Here is a 19,949-nt window from a genome sequence, read left to right as displayed (position 1 = left end):
CTCCAAGCTGGTTGGTTATTGCAGATTCAGTCTTCCCAGTCTGGTGCAGGGCTACAATTTTGTTTCTGGTGTCCTTTGACAGCTCTTTGGTCTTCACCATAGTGGAGTTTGGAGTCAGACTGTTTGAGGGTGTTCACAGGTGTCTTTTTATTCTGATAACAAGTTTAAACAGGTGCCATTACTACAGGTAATGAGTGGAGGAAAGAGGAGACTCTTAAAGAAGAAGTTACAGGTCTGTGAGAGCCAGAAATCTTGATTGTTTGTTTCTGACCAAATACTTATTTTCCACCATAATATGAAAAAAAAATGATAAAAAAACAGACAATGTGATTTTCTGGATTTTTTTTTCTCAGTTTGTCTCCCATAGTTGAGGTCTACCTATGATGTAAATTACAGACGCCTCTCATCTTTTTAAGTGGTGGAACTTGCACTATTGCTGACTGACTAAATACTTTTTTGCCCCACTGTATATGTGTGTGTGTGTGTGTGTATATATATGTATATATATATATATAAATATATATATATATATATAAAGAAAAAAACAACACATGACAACAACATGACTGTAACCACAAAAAATGACACAAAATATGTTTAGAAATAAAATACGTTTAATTTTAAAAACACATATACACAGACATAACCCCCAATATATCCGGTGTGCTCATGACTGTCACAACATGTACTATAAATAAACCTACTTATTGCAGGTAAGCTGTGAACAAGATGACGAAGAAAATGAATGGATGAATGGTGCTTGCTTTGTCTCCCCTAAATTACTGTGGAACTCACAATGTAAACAGATTGTACTAAGCAGCCGGTGATTGAGTATAAATATTCATAAGGAATTTATTGCAATTCTGACATCGATTTTCAAAGTAAGCACAACTGCCATATAAGGTTTAATAAGGTTTAATGGGAATCTGCCCAACATGATCAAATCCCTGCACTCCCAACCCAAACTGTTTATATGCTCGCTGTAATATATTGTCATTGTCAACCATACCTTAGCTATTATTATTTATTTATTATGCTTTGCATATATAGCACTCTCATATTCCGCGGCGCTTTACATACATTATTATTGCAGTCTCCAATGGGGCTCACAATCTAAATTCCCCATCAGTATGTCTTTACCATGCAATCTGTTGCTCTCTGTCTTTATTCACATTCAGGCGTAAGTGCTCTGGGAGTGTCAAAGCACTTCCCCAAGCCTATGCCTCCCTGGTTCTATTCCCCACCCATCTCCACCTTCATCTGGGTGGGCAATAGAATCAGGGTGACAGAGGCATGGGAAGTGGTTTTAAACTCCCAGTGCACCTAAGTCTCATTTGCATGTACTAATAAACTACTAAAACCTCTATTTTTTCTGTTTAGAAGTAACAACTTGCATAAGCAAATGTGTGGATGATATTATTTATGGAGTACGAGATGTGGATTGGTATCATGGATTCTCTTTAGAAAAGCAATTTATTAATTTATGCAGGGTGAAATATGGTGACAGATCTGCTTTAAATTAATAAAATGAACCACTTACATCTGTATATCCCCCCGAAATATTATATAGTAAAAGTAATGAATCCACTTTATTAATAAGTGAAGTGGTCCCCCACCACCTCTTATAACTCTTGGCCAACAGCTGCTGTGTATCTACCTGCTAAGGCTACGTTTACATTTGCGTTGTTGTGTGTTGCGTCAGCGACGCAACGCAGAACGCATGCAAAACGCATGCAAAAACGCATTGTTTTGTGACGCATGCGTCCATTTTTGGCTTGATTTTGGACGCAAAAAAAATGCAACTTGCAGCGTCCTCTGCGCCCTGACGCTTGCGCCAAAAATGACGCATGCGTCACAAAACGCAAGACAATGCATGTCCATGCGCCCCCATGTTAAATATAGGGACGCATGATGCATGCATCGCCGCGGTTGCGCCCGACGCAACGCAAATGTGAACGTAGCCTTAGAAGTCAGGAGATGGGAAGCTTGGAATGCTCAGTCTAGTGGACTCATAAATATGACCTGCCCAATAAAAAAAGTAGTGCTTGCCAATGTTGAATCATTTTTCACATTTAACTCTGCGGTATTTCAGGGAAAGTGAACTTTAAAGATCCGTCAAGGTACCACACGTGGAGACTAGTCCGGCTCGGCCCCAGCCGACTCTTCACAGCACTGCTGTAGGTGATTGACAGGTCCCTTCCTCAAGTACTGTAAACATAGGGAGAGACCTGTCAATCACCTTCAACACAGCTTGGAAGTGGCAGCTGTGGGTAGATCAGACAGTGAGTGAAACCTTGTCTCAGGTTAGTCCTTGGTCGAATCTCTAACGTTCATTTTCTCTGATATACTGGCATTTTAGTGGAAAATATACATAGATTCAATAGTCTAGCCAGTTTGAGGAGCATAAATCAGGTGACAGGTTCCTCTTAAATGTCAAATATACCATTCCAATAGTACTACAACCACCACAATATAGCCACCACATTATATTAATGAAAATGCATTAAATTAATTACAATCTGGAATAATCTTTATATAAACAAATAGAGAAAATTAAAAATATAACTGTTTAAAATTCAGTGTTTTTGACTAGTATTTATAATATAATCTGTGAAAAGTTTGCTCTTGTGTCTCAGGTGTCTTGCTTCTGTAAAAAAAAAAAAAGATGAAAAAAGCATCACGTAAAAACAAATATATACATAAAACAAAAAGCGAAATTCATTTGTTGGTAAATTCCCATGAGGCTTATACACAGCAGATTGTCTAGAATTTTAGAAATCATTTTTTTTTTGTCGTATTAGTATTGTGCGCTAATCAGTATCAGAAAATGACTGGAGCTAAAAATGTGTAATCCACAGAATGTCAAGTTTTGTGCATTTCACCACAGGTCACTTCTACACCCTATGGGAGTATCCGGAATTCAAATGAATTGCAAATTTTTGCAACTAAAGTTCAGTTCAGTAAATTCAAGGGCTCGCTCACACAAGTGTGTAACACGGCCAAGTACTCTCTGATGTTTTATCAGACAGCATTTGGTCCAAGGTGATACTATGAGTCAATGCAGATCCGCTATTTTTATCTCATGCCGATTCGGTCTATGGGTGCATGTGATACATAAGACTGCAGTCCAATGTGCGGGCACAGAGACAATGGGGAAGAGGATGTGATGTGATTCCCTCATGTGAGAGAATTGGATCATAGTAAGATGACAGAGTTTGAGACGAGTGTCACTAACATAATTGGCCCGATTCGCTTGCATGAGGAAATCGATGGCTGTGTGACCCTGGGCTGAATGGGATAATTTTGCTGTCAAGCACGTGGATTTCTGCAAGCAGCATTCAAATAAATGGTATAGTTTCTGACATTGATGCCACTTGTGAATTTACACTTTAGGCTGGGTTCAAAGATTCTTTATTAGTATCTTGTCATAGGTTTAATGTTTTTTAATGTTAGAAATGTAACAGTTATAATGTAATAATAATAATAATCTTTATTTATATAGCGCCAACATATTCTGCAGTGCTTTACAGTTTAACAGTTTCAAACACAACAGTCATAGGTAACAACTAGGGTTGAGTGAAATGGATCGGACAATTTCAAAAGTCGCCGACTTTTGGCAAAGTCGGGTTTCATGAAACCCGACCTGATCCTAGTGTGGGATCGGCCATGCGGTCGGCGATCTTCGCACCAAAGTCGGGTTTCGTATGATGCGTTCAGCGCCATTTTTATATATATATATATATATATATATTTATATTTACTTCAGCACGATATAGCAGAAAAACCGGGAATTCAATTGCCGGCTTTTCATTTCTCCTTCCTAAACCCGACATGATATGAGACATGGTTTACATACAGTAAACCATGTCATATTCCCATTTTTTTTTGCATATTACACATTACTAATGTTAGTAGTGTGTATGTGCAAAATTTGGGCGCTGTAGCTATTAAATTTAAGGATTAAATCGCGGAAAAAATTGGCGTGGGCTCCCGCGCAATTTTCTCCACCAGAGTGGTAAAGCCAGTGACTGAGGGCAGATATTAATAGCCTAGAGAGGGTCCACGGTTATTGGCCCCCCCTGGTTAAAAACATCTGCCCCCAGCCACCCCAGAAAAGGCACATCTGGAAGATGCGCCTATTCTGGCACTTGGCCACTCTCTTCCTACTCCTGTGTAGCGGTGGGATATGGGGTAATGAAGGGTTAATGTCACCTTGCTATTGTAAGGTGACATTAAGCCAGATTAATAATGGAGAGGCGTCAATTATGACACCTATCCATTATTAATCCAATAGTATGAAATGGTTAAAAAAACACACACACAATATTGCAAAGTATTTTAATGAAATAAACACACAGGTTGTTATAATATTTTATTCCACTCTCAATCCACCTGAAGACCCTCGACCTGTAACAAATTAAAAATAATAAACCAACAGTATCTCATACCTTCCGATGATCTGTCACGTCCCACGATGTAAATCCATCTGAAGGGGTTAAATTATTTTACAGGCAGGAGCTCTGCTAATGCAGCTGTGCTCATGCCAGTAAAACCCCAGCGAATGAATGGAAAGTAGGTCAATGACCTGTAGTTACCTTCATTCGTGGTGATGCGTCCTCTTGATTGTTTTTTCTGCATGTTCTGCTAACGTCTCTCTCTTATAACCTTGTTCACATTGTGCAAGTGAAATAAAGGACAAAGATCTATAGATAGATATATACATAGATCGATAGATATTATCTATCTATAGATCTATCTATCTCATTCCTTCTATCTATTCTATCATCTATCTATCTCATTCCTTCTATCTATCTATCTATCTATCTATCTATCGATCTATCTAGCTATCTCATTCTATCTATCTATCTATAGATATACTGTATCTATCTATCTCATTCCTTCTATCTATCCCCTATCTATCTATCCCATTCCTTCGATCTATCTATCTATAGATAGATAGATCGAAGGAATGGGATAGATAGATAGATAGATAGATAGATAGATAGATAGATAGATAGATAGATATGGGATAGATAGAAGGAATGAGATAGATAGATACAGTATATCTATGAATAGATGTAGATATATGGATAGTTAGATATATGGATAGATACGTAGATATATCTATCTATATATCTATTTACATCTAACTATCTCATTCCTTCTATCTACGTATCTATCTATCTATCTATCTATCTATCTATCTATCTATCTATCTATCTATCTATCCGATAGATAGATAGATAGATAGATAGATAGATAGATAGATAGATAGATAGATAGATAGATAAATAGGTAGCAAAAGGAAAAAGTAGGATGCATTCACCAATCTTCAAAGTAGCAAATTTTATTGAGTCTTCACAATTAAAACTTCATGGCCGGGGGAGAAGAAAAGGAGCTCGTGCGAGCAGGGGAGACGACGGCCGTTTCACGCGGTCCATGCACTTCAACGGGTCTGCGAAGGAAGAGATTCCGAAACGCGCGTCGGGGTGCGCGATAGCGGGACCTGGTGACCCTCTCAAAAGGTATACTGCAGAAAGAATTGCCTCTTTTTGATTTCATGGTCGAATTTTTTGCACGCCGCACTTTATGGGTGTTTTTTCACTGACCCGCTGGTGGTACATAGCATGCCCAGTGGGTGCTTCTATATAGCTGTGTTTTTCTGCACTTTACACTTTATTTGTATTAATTACTATCCCGCAGGCTTTTTATGTGCCCTGTGGTGTTGCACATACTCTGATTGGATTTTTGCACTATTTTTATGCAATGATTGATTTTCTTTCAAACTAGTGGATTTTTTTGCTTGTGCACCTTATTATATTATATTTATATTTTTTTTATTTTTGGTTGCTTTTATTATTTATACCGACCATTAATTTTTGGCAAAAAACTGCAAGAGATATTTTTGAGGTCACCTATTTATATCTGATTGATCTTAAATATATTTTATTGTGCCACTTGTCACCGTAAATAAAGGCTATTTGATAAATATCTTCTGCGTGGGTACACTTTCTCTGCTTTTCGTGTTCTAGTTGTGGTTGGTTCTCTATCTCTAGTGTTCAGTCACTATTCTCTCACAGTACACCATTAGTGCTTCATTAATAATTATTTGCACATATATTAATAATTTATTTTTAATTTTTCGTGTTTGTGTTCTTAAACTTATACAGATAGGGAGCCCTTACCCTAAGGTTATAATCAGTAAAGATCTATTTTGTTATGTTTCTTTTATGTCATGTTATTATGTTATTATAGAGCCATTGCCTAAAATGTGCAATACTTTTGATACTTATTTCAGATCTTTTATTTGTGGTATAAGAGTATAAAAATGTATAGAATTAATTATATGGACATGTCCAGGATGAAGCCGAGCAGGCGAAACTTGGGTTAGAAAAGTATGCAAGGCACATTCTTTTTGGCTACAGTGCAATATATTGTTTTTACTGCTGTCTTATATCGGAATCATGTATGTATGCCATGTGTGTTGAGGTTTAATGCCTCATTTAATAGTGGTGCTTCACTATTCTGATTTCCTTCCAGTTTTCTCTACACCAATAGATTTGAAATGTGAGATTAAATAACATCAGAAGGTCTCATACTACGAGATACCAGTGCCTGCAAGCAAGCTGTTAACATCTTTCAGCTAAGTTCCTCAATCTGAACGGTGTTCCTATAATGTAATTTTCTAGAATCCAGTTCACTTGTACTGTGCTTTGTTTTTCATTTTGGAACATACATGGCATTTTTGAACAAACCCTTTTAGGCTTAGAACAAATTAAGGGTACATGTTACAGAAAACAGCGTCAGATCCAGAATTTTTTTAAAGTACTTCTCAGAAGCAAGATAATTACCACTACAATATAGTTTCAGCTCTCATGCCACAAATGCTTCACATGTTCTTTTTTTTAGCAAATGCAAAAAACCCCAAAACGTATTTCATTATACTTTCTTCTGAAAATCGGATGTGTGATTGGGCCTAAACCTTACATGGAGATCAGAACAATGTGGGACTTTGGGTGGGGGTGAAGGCAAAAAAGCCTCTTAACCCCTTTCAGACATCGGGCGTAATAGTTTGCCAATATCGGACTCCCTCCCTTTGATGTGGGCTCCGGCGGTGACAAGCGCTTCTGGCAATCGCCGGAAATACGCACACCATTGACCTGTCACGTGATCGCGGGTCACCGGTGTGTTGGCATGACAATCGGAGGTCTCCTGAAGACCGCCATGGTTGTCAGTGCCGGTTTGCTGTAAGCACCAATAAGTGGTCGGCACTAATAGCAAGTGAGTAAATCTGATATATAGAGGCGATCAGATCATTGCCTCTATGTAGCAGAGCCGATCGAGTTGTGCCAGCTTCTAGCCTCCCATGGAGGCTATTGAAGCATGCCAAAAATAAAAAAATGTTTATATATATATATATATATATATATATATATATATAATGTTCAAATCACCCCCCTTTCGCCCATTCAAAATAAAACTATAAAAATAAAATCAAACCTACACATATTTGATATCGCCACGTTCAGAATCGCCCGATCTATCAATAAAAAAAGGATTAACCTGATTGCTAAACGGCATAGTGAGAAAAAAAGTCAAAACTCCAGAATTTTTTGAATTTTTTTTCACCACTTAGATAAAATAGACATATTTGGTGTTTATGAACTTGTAATGACCTGGAGAATCATAATGGCCGGTCAGTTTTAGCATTTAGTGAGCCAGACAAAAAATAAATGTGGGATTGCACTTTTTTTTGCAATTTCACCGCACTTGAAATTTTTCCCCGTTTTCTACTACAGGACATGGTAAAACCAATGGTGTCGTTCAAAAGTACAACTCATCCTGCAAAAAATAAGCCCTAACATGGCCATATTGAAGGAAAAATAAAAAAAGTTATGGCTCTTGGAAGAACTGGAGTGAAAAAAGAAAACGCAAAACCGAACAAAGCTCCGAGAGTTAAGGCTCGCTTTAATTTGTGTAATGTTTGATGTATGGTCAACAATGGTTATACTGGAAAACAATGGATAGTTTGGTACAGAGTACATATATCACTAGCTATAACTCTCTTACAATTCAGCCAAGAAAACTAAGAATAATCAGTGAACACATCTCTCTAGATTGTGAATTTACCTTCAAGTGAACAAAAAGTAGGTGGATTCCAAAAATGAGCAGAATAGAAATCAAGACAATGAGTTTACCGATGAGTACACTTCCATATAACTTGATACCTGTGTTTAAAAATGAGAATACATAAAAAAAGCAAATATACTGATTAGAGGACAGTTCCACAATCCGATTTTAGCCCATAAACGAGGACATTCAGATATCTTCAAGTTGATCAGCACACTTTGGCCCGTACACATGGGTCGATGTACAGGGACAGAACATTTGTTAATGTGATCTTTCAGTCCCCACACAGCATTTATATGAAGTAATACTGTATTCTGCCCCACTACTGCTCCAGTCAGGCAACAAATTAGGGTTTTTCTCATTTGTCGACTCACTAAAGGCATGTTTACAAGGACAAATGACCAGGAACAATTGTTCTTATGAATGCTTGTGTGCCGATTATCGGTCTGTTGTAAACCGGCGTTTATCATTGTTATTTCCTGCTGAAAGATTCAGATTCAGTATGTTGGATTTTACCATGTCTTATTCATTGGTCAACCAATAAGTTCTATGGGGTGGAATCTGACAACTGCTGATCCCCTAGGCCTATGGTAATAAAAATAAATTATAATAACTGCATAAAATCTATTCTACTATTTTTTATTAATTTGATGCATTTGGAAATAATTTTTTCTTCTATACAGGCATATGTCTTGACTTTGAGAGTGTCTGGGAAAAACAGGAAAGAACTAGTAGATGGAGAGGTTGTGACCCAATAGGCAATTATAGTGGATTATTTATGATTATATTATTTTCTCATATTTTTACCTTGTGCTGAAAGGCCGTTATCATCACTTGAAGAATTTTGCTCCTGACAGTTTCTTCTGTTATTTGCTAAGTAGAGGAAACAAAAAACACACTGATATTAAAATGGCAAATTGTATATGTGCACCTGTTAGAGAATATTTATTAGAAGCTTTTTATGGGTTATTTCCAAAATTATAATGTGGTCCAATAATTGTGAACACACATATTCATGTATGCCAATACAACTTATATTTAAATGTACGCCATTTGGCAAATATCAACCCCCCAATGATGCATGATGGTCCTCCAGGCTCCATTTATCCTCCTTGTAGCAGTGGAACTGCACAGTCCTGTCTCACTATGCCGCCATTAGCTGTGCTGTTAGCGGATCTGCTGCAGACTGACCATAGATAAGCTGTGCTTCCACAACTTAAAGACCTCACAGCTCACAGTACATGTTAGACAAATGAGAATCATGAGGTCAAAGGAACTGGCCAAGGAGCTCAGAGACACAATTGTGGCAAGGCGCAGACCTGGCCAAGGTTACAAAAGAATTTCTGCAGTACTTAAAGTTCCTAAGGACACAGTGGCCTCCACAATCCTTAAATGGAAGAAGTTTGGGACCACCAGATATCTTCCTAGACCTGGCTGTGCAGCCAAATTGAGCAATCGTGGGAGAAGAGCCTTGGTGAGAGAGGTAAAGAAGAACCCCAAGATCACTGTGGCTGAGCTCCAGAGAAGCAGTAGGGAGGTGAGAGAAAGGTCCACAAAGTCAATTATCACTGCAGCCGTCCACCAGTCAGGCCTTTATGGCAGAGTGGCCAAACGGAAGCCTCTCCTCAGTGCAAGACATATGAAATCCCACATAGAGTTTGCTAAAAAAAAACATGAAGTACTCCCAGACTATTAGAAATAAAATACTCTGGTCTGATGATACTTAGATAGACCTTTTCAGTGATAATTCTAAGAGGTATGTGTGGAGAAAACCAGGCACTGCTCATAGCCTGCCCAATACAATCCCAACAGTGAAACATGGTGGTGGCAGCATCATGCTATGTGGTGATTTTTCAGCTGCAGGGACGGGAAGACTGGTTGTCATTGAAGGAACCATGAATGTGGCCAAGTACAGAGCTATCCTGGATGAAAACCTTTTCCAGAGTGCTCTGGACCGCAGACTTGGTCGAAGGTTCACCTTCTAACAAGAGAATGACCCTAAACACACAGCTAAAATAACAAATGAGTTGCTTCAGAACAACTCTGTGACCATTCTTGACTGGCCCAGCCAGAGCCCTGACCTAAACCCAATTGAGCATTTCTGGAGAGACCTGACAATGGCTGTCCACCAACAATCACCATACAACTTGAGGGCACTGGAGAGGATCTGCAAGGAAGAATGGCAGAGGATCCCCAAATCCAGGTGTGAAAAACTTGTTGCATCATTCCCAAAAATTCTCATGGCTGTACTATCTCAAAAGGGCGCTTCTACTCAATACTGAGCAAAGGGTCTGAATACTTATGACCATGTGATATTTCAGTTTTTCTTTTCTAATAAATTTGCCAAAATTACAACATTTGTTTTTTTTTCAGTCAGGATGGGGTGCAGAGTGTACATTAATGAGAAAAAAATGAACTTTTTTGAATTTTCCAAATGGCTGCAATGAAACAAAGAGTGAAAAAACTTAAACGGGTCTGAATACTTACCACATATGTGGTCAGTTACCACAGCTACTGTCACCACCATACGCTAATGACATCCTTCAGTAGAGGTGATCGAGAAGTGACCACATCCTCAGTCACTGCTGCCATCACAGTCACTGCTTTTAACAGTAAAGTCCCTTTCCCTGAAATGAATTGTCATCAGGGCGTGATAGAAGCTGTGTGTGTGACAACACCGCTGCCCCCTTATGACAATTCATTTGAGGGTGGTGCTAGAAGCTGTGGGACAGAGCTTCTCTCACCTCCTTCATCATAAGGGAGCACCATTGGTGTCACTCACACGGCTAGGTGATTATCACTGCCTGGAGTACATGGCATACACTTTTAAGACCGACTCCACACCTCCTGTGATAAGCATCTCACTGTTAGTAGATAATGTACATAGAAATCTGCAGTGTGGGTAGGGTTAGCTTTCTCAGCTCTGCCTCATGCTAAATCTAAGAACTCTGATTGTTTCACAGCTGCTGCATCTAGTAAACTAACTGATACACCATTGAAATCAGGGTCTCTTTTACTACATTAGGCTGCTCTCAGATGAGGTCAGGAAAACCTAATGACAGATTCCATTTATTCTTTTAGGGAAAGAGACTGTGGTGTTACAACATGTGACTATGATGACGGCTGCGTGGCCACGTCTCAATCACATCTACTGAACCCGGATGTCATCAGGGTGACAGTAGCTGTGGTAAGAGAAAGCAGCACCATACCTTAATGTCCTGTTTCAGGAGGGGTGATAGAAGCTGTGTGGTTGTGACTGCAGACCCAGCCATAATGTACTTAAAAATGGGAAAAAAATCCAATGAAATGATGAAAAAAGCTATTCTATTTGTGTTTTTTAGGGTTTTGTTTTTATCTTCTTCATCGTATAAAAAAATGACTTGGCACCCAAGACCAGACTGACCATATAACAATTTTGGCAAATTCCAAATGGGCTGGAATGGCAGTGGGACACATTTCCCACCATCCTTTTAACAGTATTGGCACCCTCAAGATGCAGATACTTTAGCAACTGTAGTGGAGTAGAGAGCCATCAGTTCCCTGCTCCGCCACTTATTCTGGTAAGCTACAGGATTCTTTTGGCCTGTGGCCTTAAATAGTAGTGTATAATGTGCGGGTTACTATGGAAGGTGCTAAACCAGAATATGCTTGGTTAAGACAGTGATTAATGAATAAGAGGGTTATTATTAACTAGATGGTGGCCCGATTCTAACGCATCGGGTATTCTAGAATATGCATCTCTACCTAGTATATTGCACAGCACAGTCCACGTAGTATATTGCCCAGCCACGTAGTATATTGCCCAGCCACGTAGTATATTGCCCAGCCACGTAGTATATTGCCCAGCCACGTAGTATATTGCCCAGACACGTAGTATATTGCCCAGACACGTAGTATATTGCCCAGAGACGTAGTATATTGCCCAGACACGTAGTATATTGCCCAGTGACGTAGTATATTGCCCAGTGACGTAGTATATTGCCCAAACACGTAGTATATTACCCAGCCACATAGTATATTGCCCAACCACGTAGTATATTGCCCAACCACGTAGTATATTGCCCAGCCACGTAGTATATTGCCCAGTTACGTAGTATATTGCCTAGTGACATAGTATATTGCGCAGCCACGTAGTATATTGCCCAGTTACGTAGTATATCGCCTAGTGACATAGTATATTGCACAGCCACGTAGTATATTGCCCAGAGATGTAGTATATTGCCCAGTGACGTAGTATACAGCACAGAGCCACATAGTATATTGCCCAGTGACGTAGTATATTGCCCAGTGACGTAGTATACAGCACAGAGCCACGTAGTATATTGGCCAGTCACGTAGTATATTGCCCAGTTATGTACTATATTGCCCAGTGACGTAGTATACAGCACAGAGCCACGTAGTATATTGCACAGTGAAGTAGTATACAGCACAGAACCACGTAGTATATTGGCCAGTCATGTAGTATATTGCTCAGCTACGTAGTATATTGCCCAGCCAGGTTTGTCACAGGTTAAAAAATAAAAAATAAACATATATTCACCTTTCCGAGGGAGCCCTTGTAGTCCACGGCAGCTTCCGTTCCCAGGGTTGGCATGAGCGCAGGGCCTGTGATGAAGTCGCGGTCACATGACCGTGGCGTCATGGCAGGTCCTTCTCGCGCGGGCGCGCAGGGCCTGTGATGACGTCGTGGTCACATGACCGTGACGTCATGGCAGGTCCTTCTCCCATACCATCTTTGCCACCGGAACCTGCAACGGAAGATGGCGGCTGGCGCAAGCGACTACGGAGGGTGAGTATAGCAGGTTTTTTTTTTTTTATTATTATTTTTAACATTACATTTTTTACTATTGATGCCGCATAGGCAGTGTCAATAGTAAAAACTTGGGGACACACAGGGTTAATAGCGGCAGTAACGGAGTGTGTTACCCGCAGCATAACGCGGTCCGTTACCGCCGGCATTAACCCTGTGTTAGCAGTGAGCAGAGGGGAGTATGCGGGCGACAGGCACTGACTGCGAAGAGTAAGGAGCTGCCATTTTCTTCCAGACTGTGCCCGCCGCTGATTGGTCGCGGCAGTCATGACAGGCAGCTGGCGAGACCAATCAGCGAATGAATAACTGTGACAGAAGGACAGACAGACGGAAGTGACCCTTAGACAATTATATAGTAGATGATGAGCAAATCTGTCAGAATTAAATTCGCCATATTCTTTCAAATTTGGTTAGGAACTTTTATTCATATTGAATCTTTTTAATGATTATCAAATTACTTGTAAAACCTGTTTATTATGCTCTCAAGTTTCTCCATACCCAGAAATAATATTTGCGTGGGTTAAAAAATAAAAAAAATATGCTTCCCTCTCTTCGCCTGTATTGGTGCTGCCGGTCACCCATTGGCTCAGCTGCAGTATTCTCTTCTGTTTTTAGTATTCTTCACTCTGCAGTGACACCGACAATCACTAGGCCTCACGTGACATTATGATTATTCATCAATCCACAATAGCATGACATCACTTGAGTCCTAGTCAGCCCTTGAGGCACCGAAGAGTGAAAAAAACTGAAGATAAAAGAAAAGACATGGATCTGGATGGCTGCTGTGCCAGGATATGTGAGAGAAGAGGTGAGCAATATTTTTTAATCTTTTAATTTTTGCACTCATCCCGGCCATAAAAAGAATTAAGCAAAATGGCAGTTAGCCTTTTTTCACTATAAGGCCGGAGTCACACTAGAGAGGAATACGGACGAGTGCTAAGCGAGAAAAAAAATCACATAGCACTTGGACCACTGTTAATCTATGGGGCAGCTCACATCACTGTAATTTTTCTTGGTATTTTTTTTCTGTATTATACAATGGTGTGCTTGGTTTTAACATAACTGTATTCTTTCATGAGTTATTTACAAGTTTCTCTTTGTTTACAGTCATTGACATGTCGCAGAGGTTAACATGTGAGGAGCAGATAGAATTTGTGTTGATGTCTGGTAACACAGTACCCGGGTCATGGCCGCCATGGTCACCACCCATCTTGAAACGTTTTCTCTCTCCCGTAGGCTAATGTGCCACAAACACGAAGTTGATATCACTAACCATTCCCATTTTACATCCTGTATATCTATCTATCTATCTATCTATCTATCTATCTATCTATCTATCTATCTATCTATCTATCTACAGTATAGACCAAAAGTTTGGACACACCTTCTCATTTAAAGATTTTTCTGTATTTTCATGACTATGAAAATTGTACATTCACACTGAAGGCATCAATACTATGAATTAACACATGTGGAATTATATACTTAACAAAAAAGTGTGAAACAACTGAAATTATGTATTATATTCTAGGTTCTTCAAAGTAGCCACCTTTTGCTTTGATGACTGCTTTGCACACTCTTGGCATTCTCTTGATGAGCTTCAAGAGGTAGTCACCGGGAATGGTTTTCACTTCACAGGTGTGCCAATGTCAGGTTTAATAAGTGGGATTTCTTGCCTTATAAATGGGGTTGGGACCATCAGTTGTGTTGTGCAGAAGTCTGGTGCATACACAGCTGATAGTCCTACTGAATAGACTGTTAGAATTTGTATTATAGCAAGAAAAAAGCTGCTAAGTAAAGAAAAACGAGTGGCCATCATTATATTAAGAAATGAAGTTCAGTTAGTCTGAAAAATTGGGAAAACATTGAAAGTGTTCCCAAGAGCAATGGCAAAAACTATCAAGCGCTACAAAGAAACTGGCTTACATGAGGACCGCCCCAGGAAAAGAAGACCAAGAGTCACCTCTGCTTCTGGGGATAAGTTTATCCGAGTCACCAGCCTCAGAAATCACAGGTTAACAGCAGCTCAGATTAGAGACCAGGTCAATGCCACACAGAGTTCTAGCAGCAGACACATCTCTACAACAACTGTTAAGAGGAGACTTTGTGCAGCAGGCCTTCATGGTGAAATAGCTACTAGGAAACCACTGCTAAGGACAGGAACAAGCAGAAGAGACTTGTTTGGGCTAAAGAACACAAGGAATGGACGTTAGACCAGTGGAAATCTGTGCTTTGGTCTGATGAGTCCAAATTTGAGATCTTTGATTCCAACCACTGTGTCTTTGTGCAATGCAGAAAAGGTGAATGGATGGACTCTACATGCCTGGTTCCCACTGTGAATCATGGAGGAGGAGGTGTGATATTGTGGGGGTGCTTTGCTGGTGACACTGTTGGGGATTTATTCAAAATTGAAGGCATACTGAACCAGCATGGCCACCACAGCATCTTGCAGCGGCATGCTATTCCATCCGGTTTGCGTTTAGTCGGACCATCATTTATTTTTCAACAGGACAATGACCCCAAACACACCTCCAGTCTGTGTAAGGGCTATTTGACCAAGAAGGAGAGTGATGGGGTGCTATGCCAGATGACCTGACCTCCACAGTCACAAGACCTGAACCCAATCAAGATGGTTTGGGGTGAGCTGGACCACAGAGGGAAGGCAAAGGGGACAACAAGTGCTAAGCATCTCTGGGAACTCCTTCTAGATTGTTGGACGACCATTCCCGGTGACTACTTTTTGAAGCTCATCAAGAGAATGCCAAGAGTGTGCAAAGCAGTCATCAAAGCAAAAGGTGACTACTTTGAAGAACCAAGAATATAAGACATATTTTCAATAGTTTCACACTTTTTTGTTAAGTATATAGTTCCACATGTGTTAATTCATAGTTTTGATGCCTTCAGTGTGAATGTACAATTTTCATAGTCATGAAAATACAGAAAAATATTTAAATGAAAAGGTGTGTCCAAACTTTTGGTCTGTACTGTATATATATATATATATATATATATATATGTTAGGTGTCGAGTTCCCGCCGCTGCACAGAGGGAATCTCGAACCACCTCTCATTCTCCTCCGGCCACAGTGGAGTCTGCTCAGCGGAGACATCGGTCCCAGCGCCTGGCTCGGACAGATACTGCGCATTTGGTTACTGCTGCTCTTCCAGGTTCAGCCATTCTAACCCATACTGTTCAGCGGTGAGCAGGCGCTCCTGGGACTAAGTCCTGCTTTTCTCCTTTTGAGCATGCCCAAGGGAAGACCTCTCATTGGAGATTGGGGGTCACATGCTCAGGCCCTGTAGCGGCTCCTATTGGTCCACTAGGAAGGTCCTGGAGAGCTGCAGCTATAAAGGGTTTGCATGGCCACTCGCCCATGCGCTAGTATAAATCAGTAATTATGTGTGTGTTTGGATGTATGCCTGCTGTGGTGAAAGCTCCGAATCATTCCCATCCCTAGAGTTGATGAATGTTCGCGAATGTTGGAGCTGCCTAGCGCCAGATAGTGCCATCCAGCACCAGGCACAATCTATACTGCGTCTAACCAGCAGTGACCGCCAGTGCGGTGCTGTACCGACTCTATGTGGCTATCTCCAGTTTCTCCTGACAATCTGTCAGTGTAGGGTGGGAACTCCCGCTTGATCCCAGTATCTAACTCAGGGCGTTCTGAGGCACGGGCACAAAAGCCACCGAGGGTCAGAGCAGGATCAATCACCAGCATAGTGGGGGTGAATCGCAGGGATCCCACTAGTATCCATTTGCTGCACCTTGTGACTGCTAACAGGGCATAGCATTACCTTTATTACCTGTGACTCTGTGAGGCAACAGAGTTCACTCCTTTGCAGACCGGGTGATGGAACCCTTGTCTATTCTGGCATAGTACCGCCATATAGTGCCGCCATTAACTAGCAGCAGGTTCCACTCCTGCACGGTGGACCCCAGGCTGCGAGCGCACCTTTATTATCATTATATTTACTCTGTGCATTCCGCCAGCCCTAACAGTATACTAGCGTCAGGGTCTGGCTAGTAATGGCGGACGATCAGCGTCTACAGTGGTACATCCAGCAGCTGGAGGGTAGGTTGGCGGCTCTTGAGTACACAACCTCATCGGTGGATGTCACCGCAGTCGCTGTTCAGGCTGCTAGCGTGGCTGCAGCCAGTTTGTCCACTGCCACCCCTGCTCCGACATTGTCCCGTCTCCCGTTGCCAGACAAGTTTGCTGGTGACAGTAAGCTGTGTCGGGGATTCGTGAGCCAATGTGCCATACATCTAGAGCTCCTGGTTGCACGTTTTCCCATGGAACGGGCTAAAGTGGGATTTATTATATTCCTTCTGTCGGGCAGGGCATTGGAGTGGGCAACGCCACTGTGGGAGCGCGATGATCATGTGGTGCAGAGTGCTTATCGCTTCCTGGAGTCTCTGAAACCGGTCTTTATGGGACCTCGTGTCACCCATGATACGGCGCTCCAACTGCAGGCATTGACACAGGGCTCGTCCATGGTCTGTCAATTCGCCGTCCACTTCCGGACTTTAAATGAGCAAATTTCAAAATATTGGAGATTTCTGTATAAGATATTCCACATAGGGAGTGCGGTGGATCCTAACGTAACACTTCCGGACTTTGGCATCTGAGCTGCAGTGGCCGGATAAAGTCCATATCCCGGTGTTCTTTAAGGGACTGGCTGACCATGTGAAGGACGCCTTGGCCACCAGGGAGATTCCTCCCACACTGGAAGAGCTTATAACTATATCCACCCGCATCAACCTTCATTTTAATGAATGAAGGTTGGAGCGAACCCAGTGTAGGCAGAGGTTTCGGTTGGCTCCTACCTTCGCCAGGCCTCTGGAATCTCCTGTTCAGGTGTCCGAGTCCCATGAGGCCATGGAGGTTTCTTGAGCGGGACCTAAGTCCCGGGCCGCTCGAATACCCGTGGTCTGTAATGTCTGCCAGTAGTTAGGACATTATGCCAAGAAATGTCCCCAGCGGTCGGGAAATGACCGCATCTAGTAACCATAGGAAGAGGTTCACTAGACAAAGCAGTGTTTTCCTCCAAACTGTCCTTTAAAGAGACAATCACCTTTGGCTCATCCACTCTTACAGTCGAGCGTTGTGTGGACTCTGGGGCGGAGGGGAATTTTATGCCCAACGCCACGCAATACCCCTGGTGATGCTCGCCAAGCCAGTGACTGTACGAGTGGTGAATGGGTTGACACTGCCCTCACAAATAACACACCAGACCATCCCATTTACGCTATCTATGTCTACATCCCATCAGGAGATTATTTCCCTTCTTGTCATTCCCGAGGGAATAGACGAGATCCAGCTAGGGATACCCAGGCTACGTTACAACTCCCCTCATATAGAGTGGTCCTTAGGGAGAATTTTGGGATGGAGTGAATCTTGTGAGGGCAGATGTCTGAGGGAGTGCATTCAGGTTGCCACTACAGAGGTACCCGCAGATCTCTCTTCTCTCCCCAAGCGCTATTGGTCCTATGCGGATGTGTTCTCCAAGAGGGCTGTGGAGACCCTTCCGCCTTACCGCCCCTATGACTGTCCTATTGATCTCCTGCTTGGGGCAGAGCCTCCCGGGGTCGGGTCTACCCCCTGTCTCTCCCGGAGACAGAGGCAATGACTCAATACATCCAGGAGAATTTGGCAAGAGGGTTCATGAGGAAGTCAGTGTCACCTGCTGGGGTGGGGTTCTTCTTCGTGCAGAAGAAGAACGGAGAACTACGTCCATGCATAGACTACAAGGGTCTTAACGCCATCACCATTAAGAATAAGTACCATTTGCCCCTGATATCTGAGCTGTTCGATAGGCTATGGAGAGCAAGGAGATTTTTACTAAACTAGATCTGCGGGGTGCTTACAACCTGATTCGCATCAGGGATGGGCACTATGAATACCTGGTGATGCCCTTCAGGCTCTGTAATGCCCAAGCCATTTTCCAAGACTTTGTGAATGATGTCTTCCGGAATATGCTCTCGGTGGTAGTCTATCTGGATGATATTCTCATCTACTCTCCAGATTTGGATTCCAACTGGAGAGATGTTTGCAAAATCTTCGACCTCCTACAGGCAAACTCCCTCTACGCCAAGTTGGAGAAGTGAGTGTTTGAGCAGGAGTCCTTGCCTTTCCTTGGCTATATCATCTCCGCTCAGGGATTGGTTATGGATTCTGCCAAGTTACAGGCTGTGATGGACTGGCAGGAACCCCATTCTCTTAAAGCAGTGCAGCGCTTTATGGGGTTCATTAACTATTATCGCCAGTTCATTCCTCACTTCTCAACTCTGGTAGCTCCCTTGGTAGCCCTCACCAAGAAGGGAGCAAATCCCAAATTGTGGTTGGAGGAGGTCTCCAAGGCCTTCCTCTCTATTAAGTCTCATTTTGCTAGCGCTTCCATCCTACATCACACCGATATAGATAAACCATTTATAATGGAGGTGGATTCCTCATCCGTCGGTGCTGGAGCAGTCCTCTTCCAAAAGGATGCTCATGGTCAGAAGCATCCTTGCGTCTTTTTCTCCAAGACCTTCACACCCGCGGAGAGGAATTACTCCATCGGGGAGAGGGAGTTGCTAGCTATGAAGTTGGCCTTCTCGGAGTGGAGATACAGTACCTCCTGGAGGGGGCTCGTTTTCCCTTCCAAGTGTATACGGAGCACAAAAATTTGGTTTATTTGCAGACTGCCCAGCAGCTAAACTCTCGCCAGGCTAGATGATCTTTGTTCTTCTCCCATTTCCACTTCACCCTCCATTATCTTTCCAGGGAGAAGAACATTCGTGCTGATGCTCCCTCCCACGCCATAGTATCTTCAGTAGAGGAGGAGCCTCGGCTAATTGTCCCTTCAGATAGCCTGAGGACTCTTTGGCAAGACTTTTGTGCCATCTAATTTGCGACCGGAGGTTCTCTCTCGGGCTCACTCGTCCAGGTTGGGTGGACATTTTGGGACCAAGAGGACATCTGAGCTGCTGGCGATGACGAACTAGTGGCCACATATGGCCCATGATG

At 42.0% G+C, this 19,949-nt stretch overlaps 1 protein-coding gene across 4 annotated transcripts in view; it reads right to left on the bottom strand.

Moving 5' to 3' along the window:
• Positions 1–594: 594 nt before the first annotated feature.
• The window catches only part of LOC138672798 (immunoglobulin superfamily member 1-like), a 135,628-nt gene continuing 116,273 nt past the window's right edge, over positions 595–19,949 (bottom strand). For 2 of the 4 annotated variants that reach the window (XR_011319775.1, XM_069761183.1), the window contains 3 exons: positions 8,938–9,003; positions 8,131–8,228; positions 595–2,647 (listed from right to left, as the gene is read on the bottom strand). Coding sequence is in view for 2 of the 4 variants with exons in the window: in XM_069761183.1 (XP_069617284.1) it covers positions 2,633–2,647; positions 8,131–8,228; positions 8,938–9,003 (179 nt within the window). In the remaining 2 variants the exon portion in view is untranslated. The remainder of the gene's footprint in view (positions 2,648–8,130; positions 8,229–8,937; positions 9,004–19,949) is intronic. The other 2 variants (XR_011319776.1, XM_069761192.1) reach the window with 1 other exon arrangement.

Source organism: Ranitomeya imitator, chromosome 1 (assembly GCF_032444005.1).
Source record: "Ranitomeya imitator isolate aRanImi1 chromosome 1, aRanImi1.pri, whole genome shotgun sequence".
In the NCBI taxonomy this organism is placed as follows: Eukaryota; Metazoa; Chordata; class Amphibia; order Anura; family Dendrobatidae; genus Ranitomeya; species Ranitomeya imitator.
Note: the sequence above shows the minus strand (reverse complement) of the source record. Positions and strands in the feature narration are given on the sequence as shown.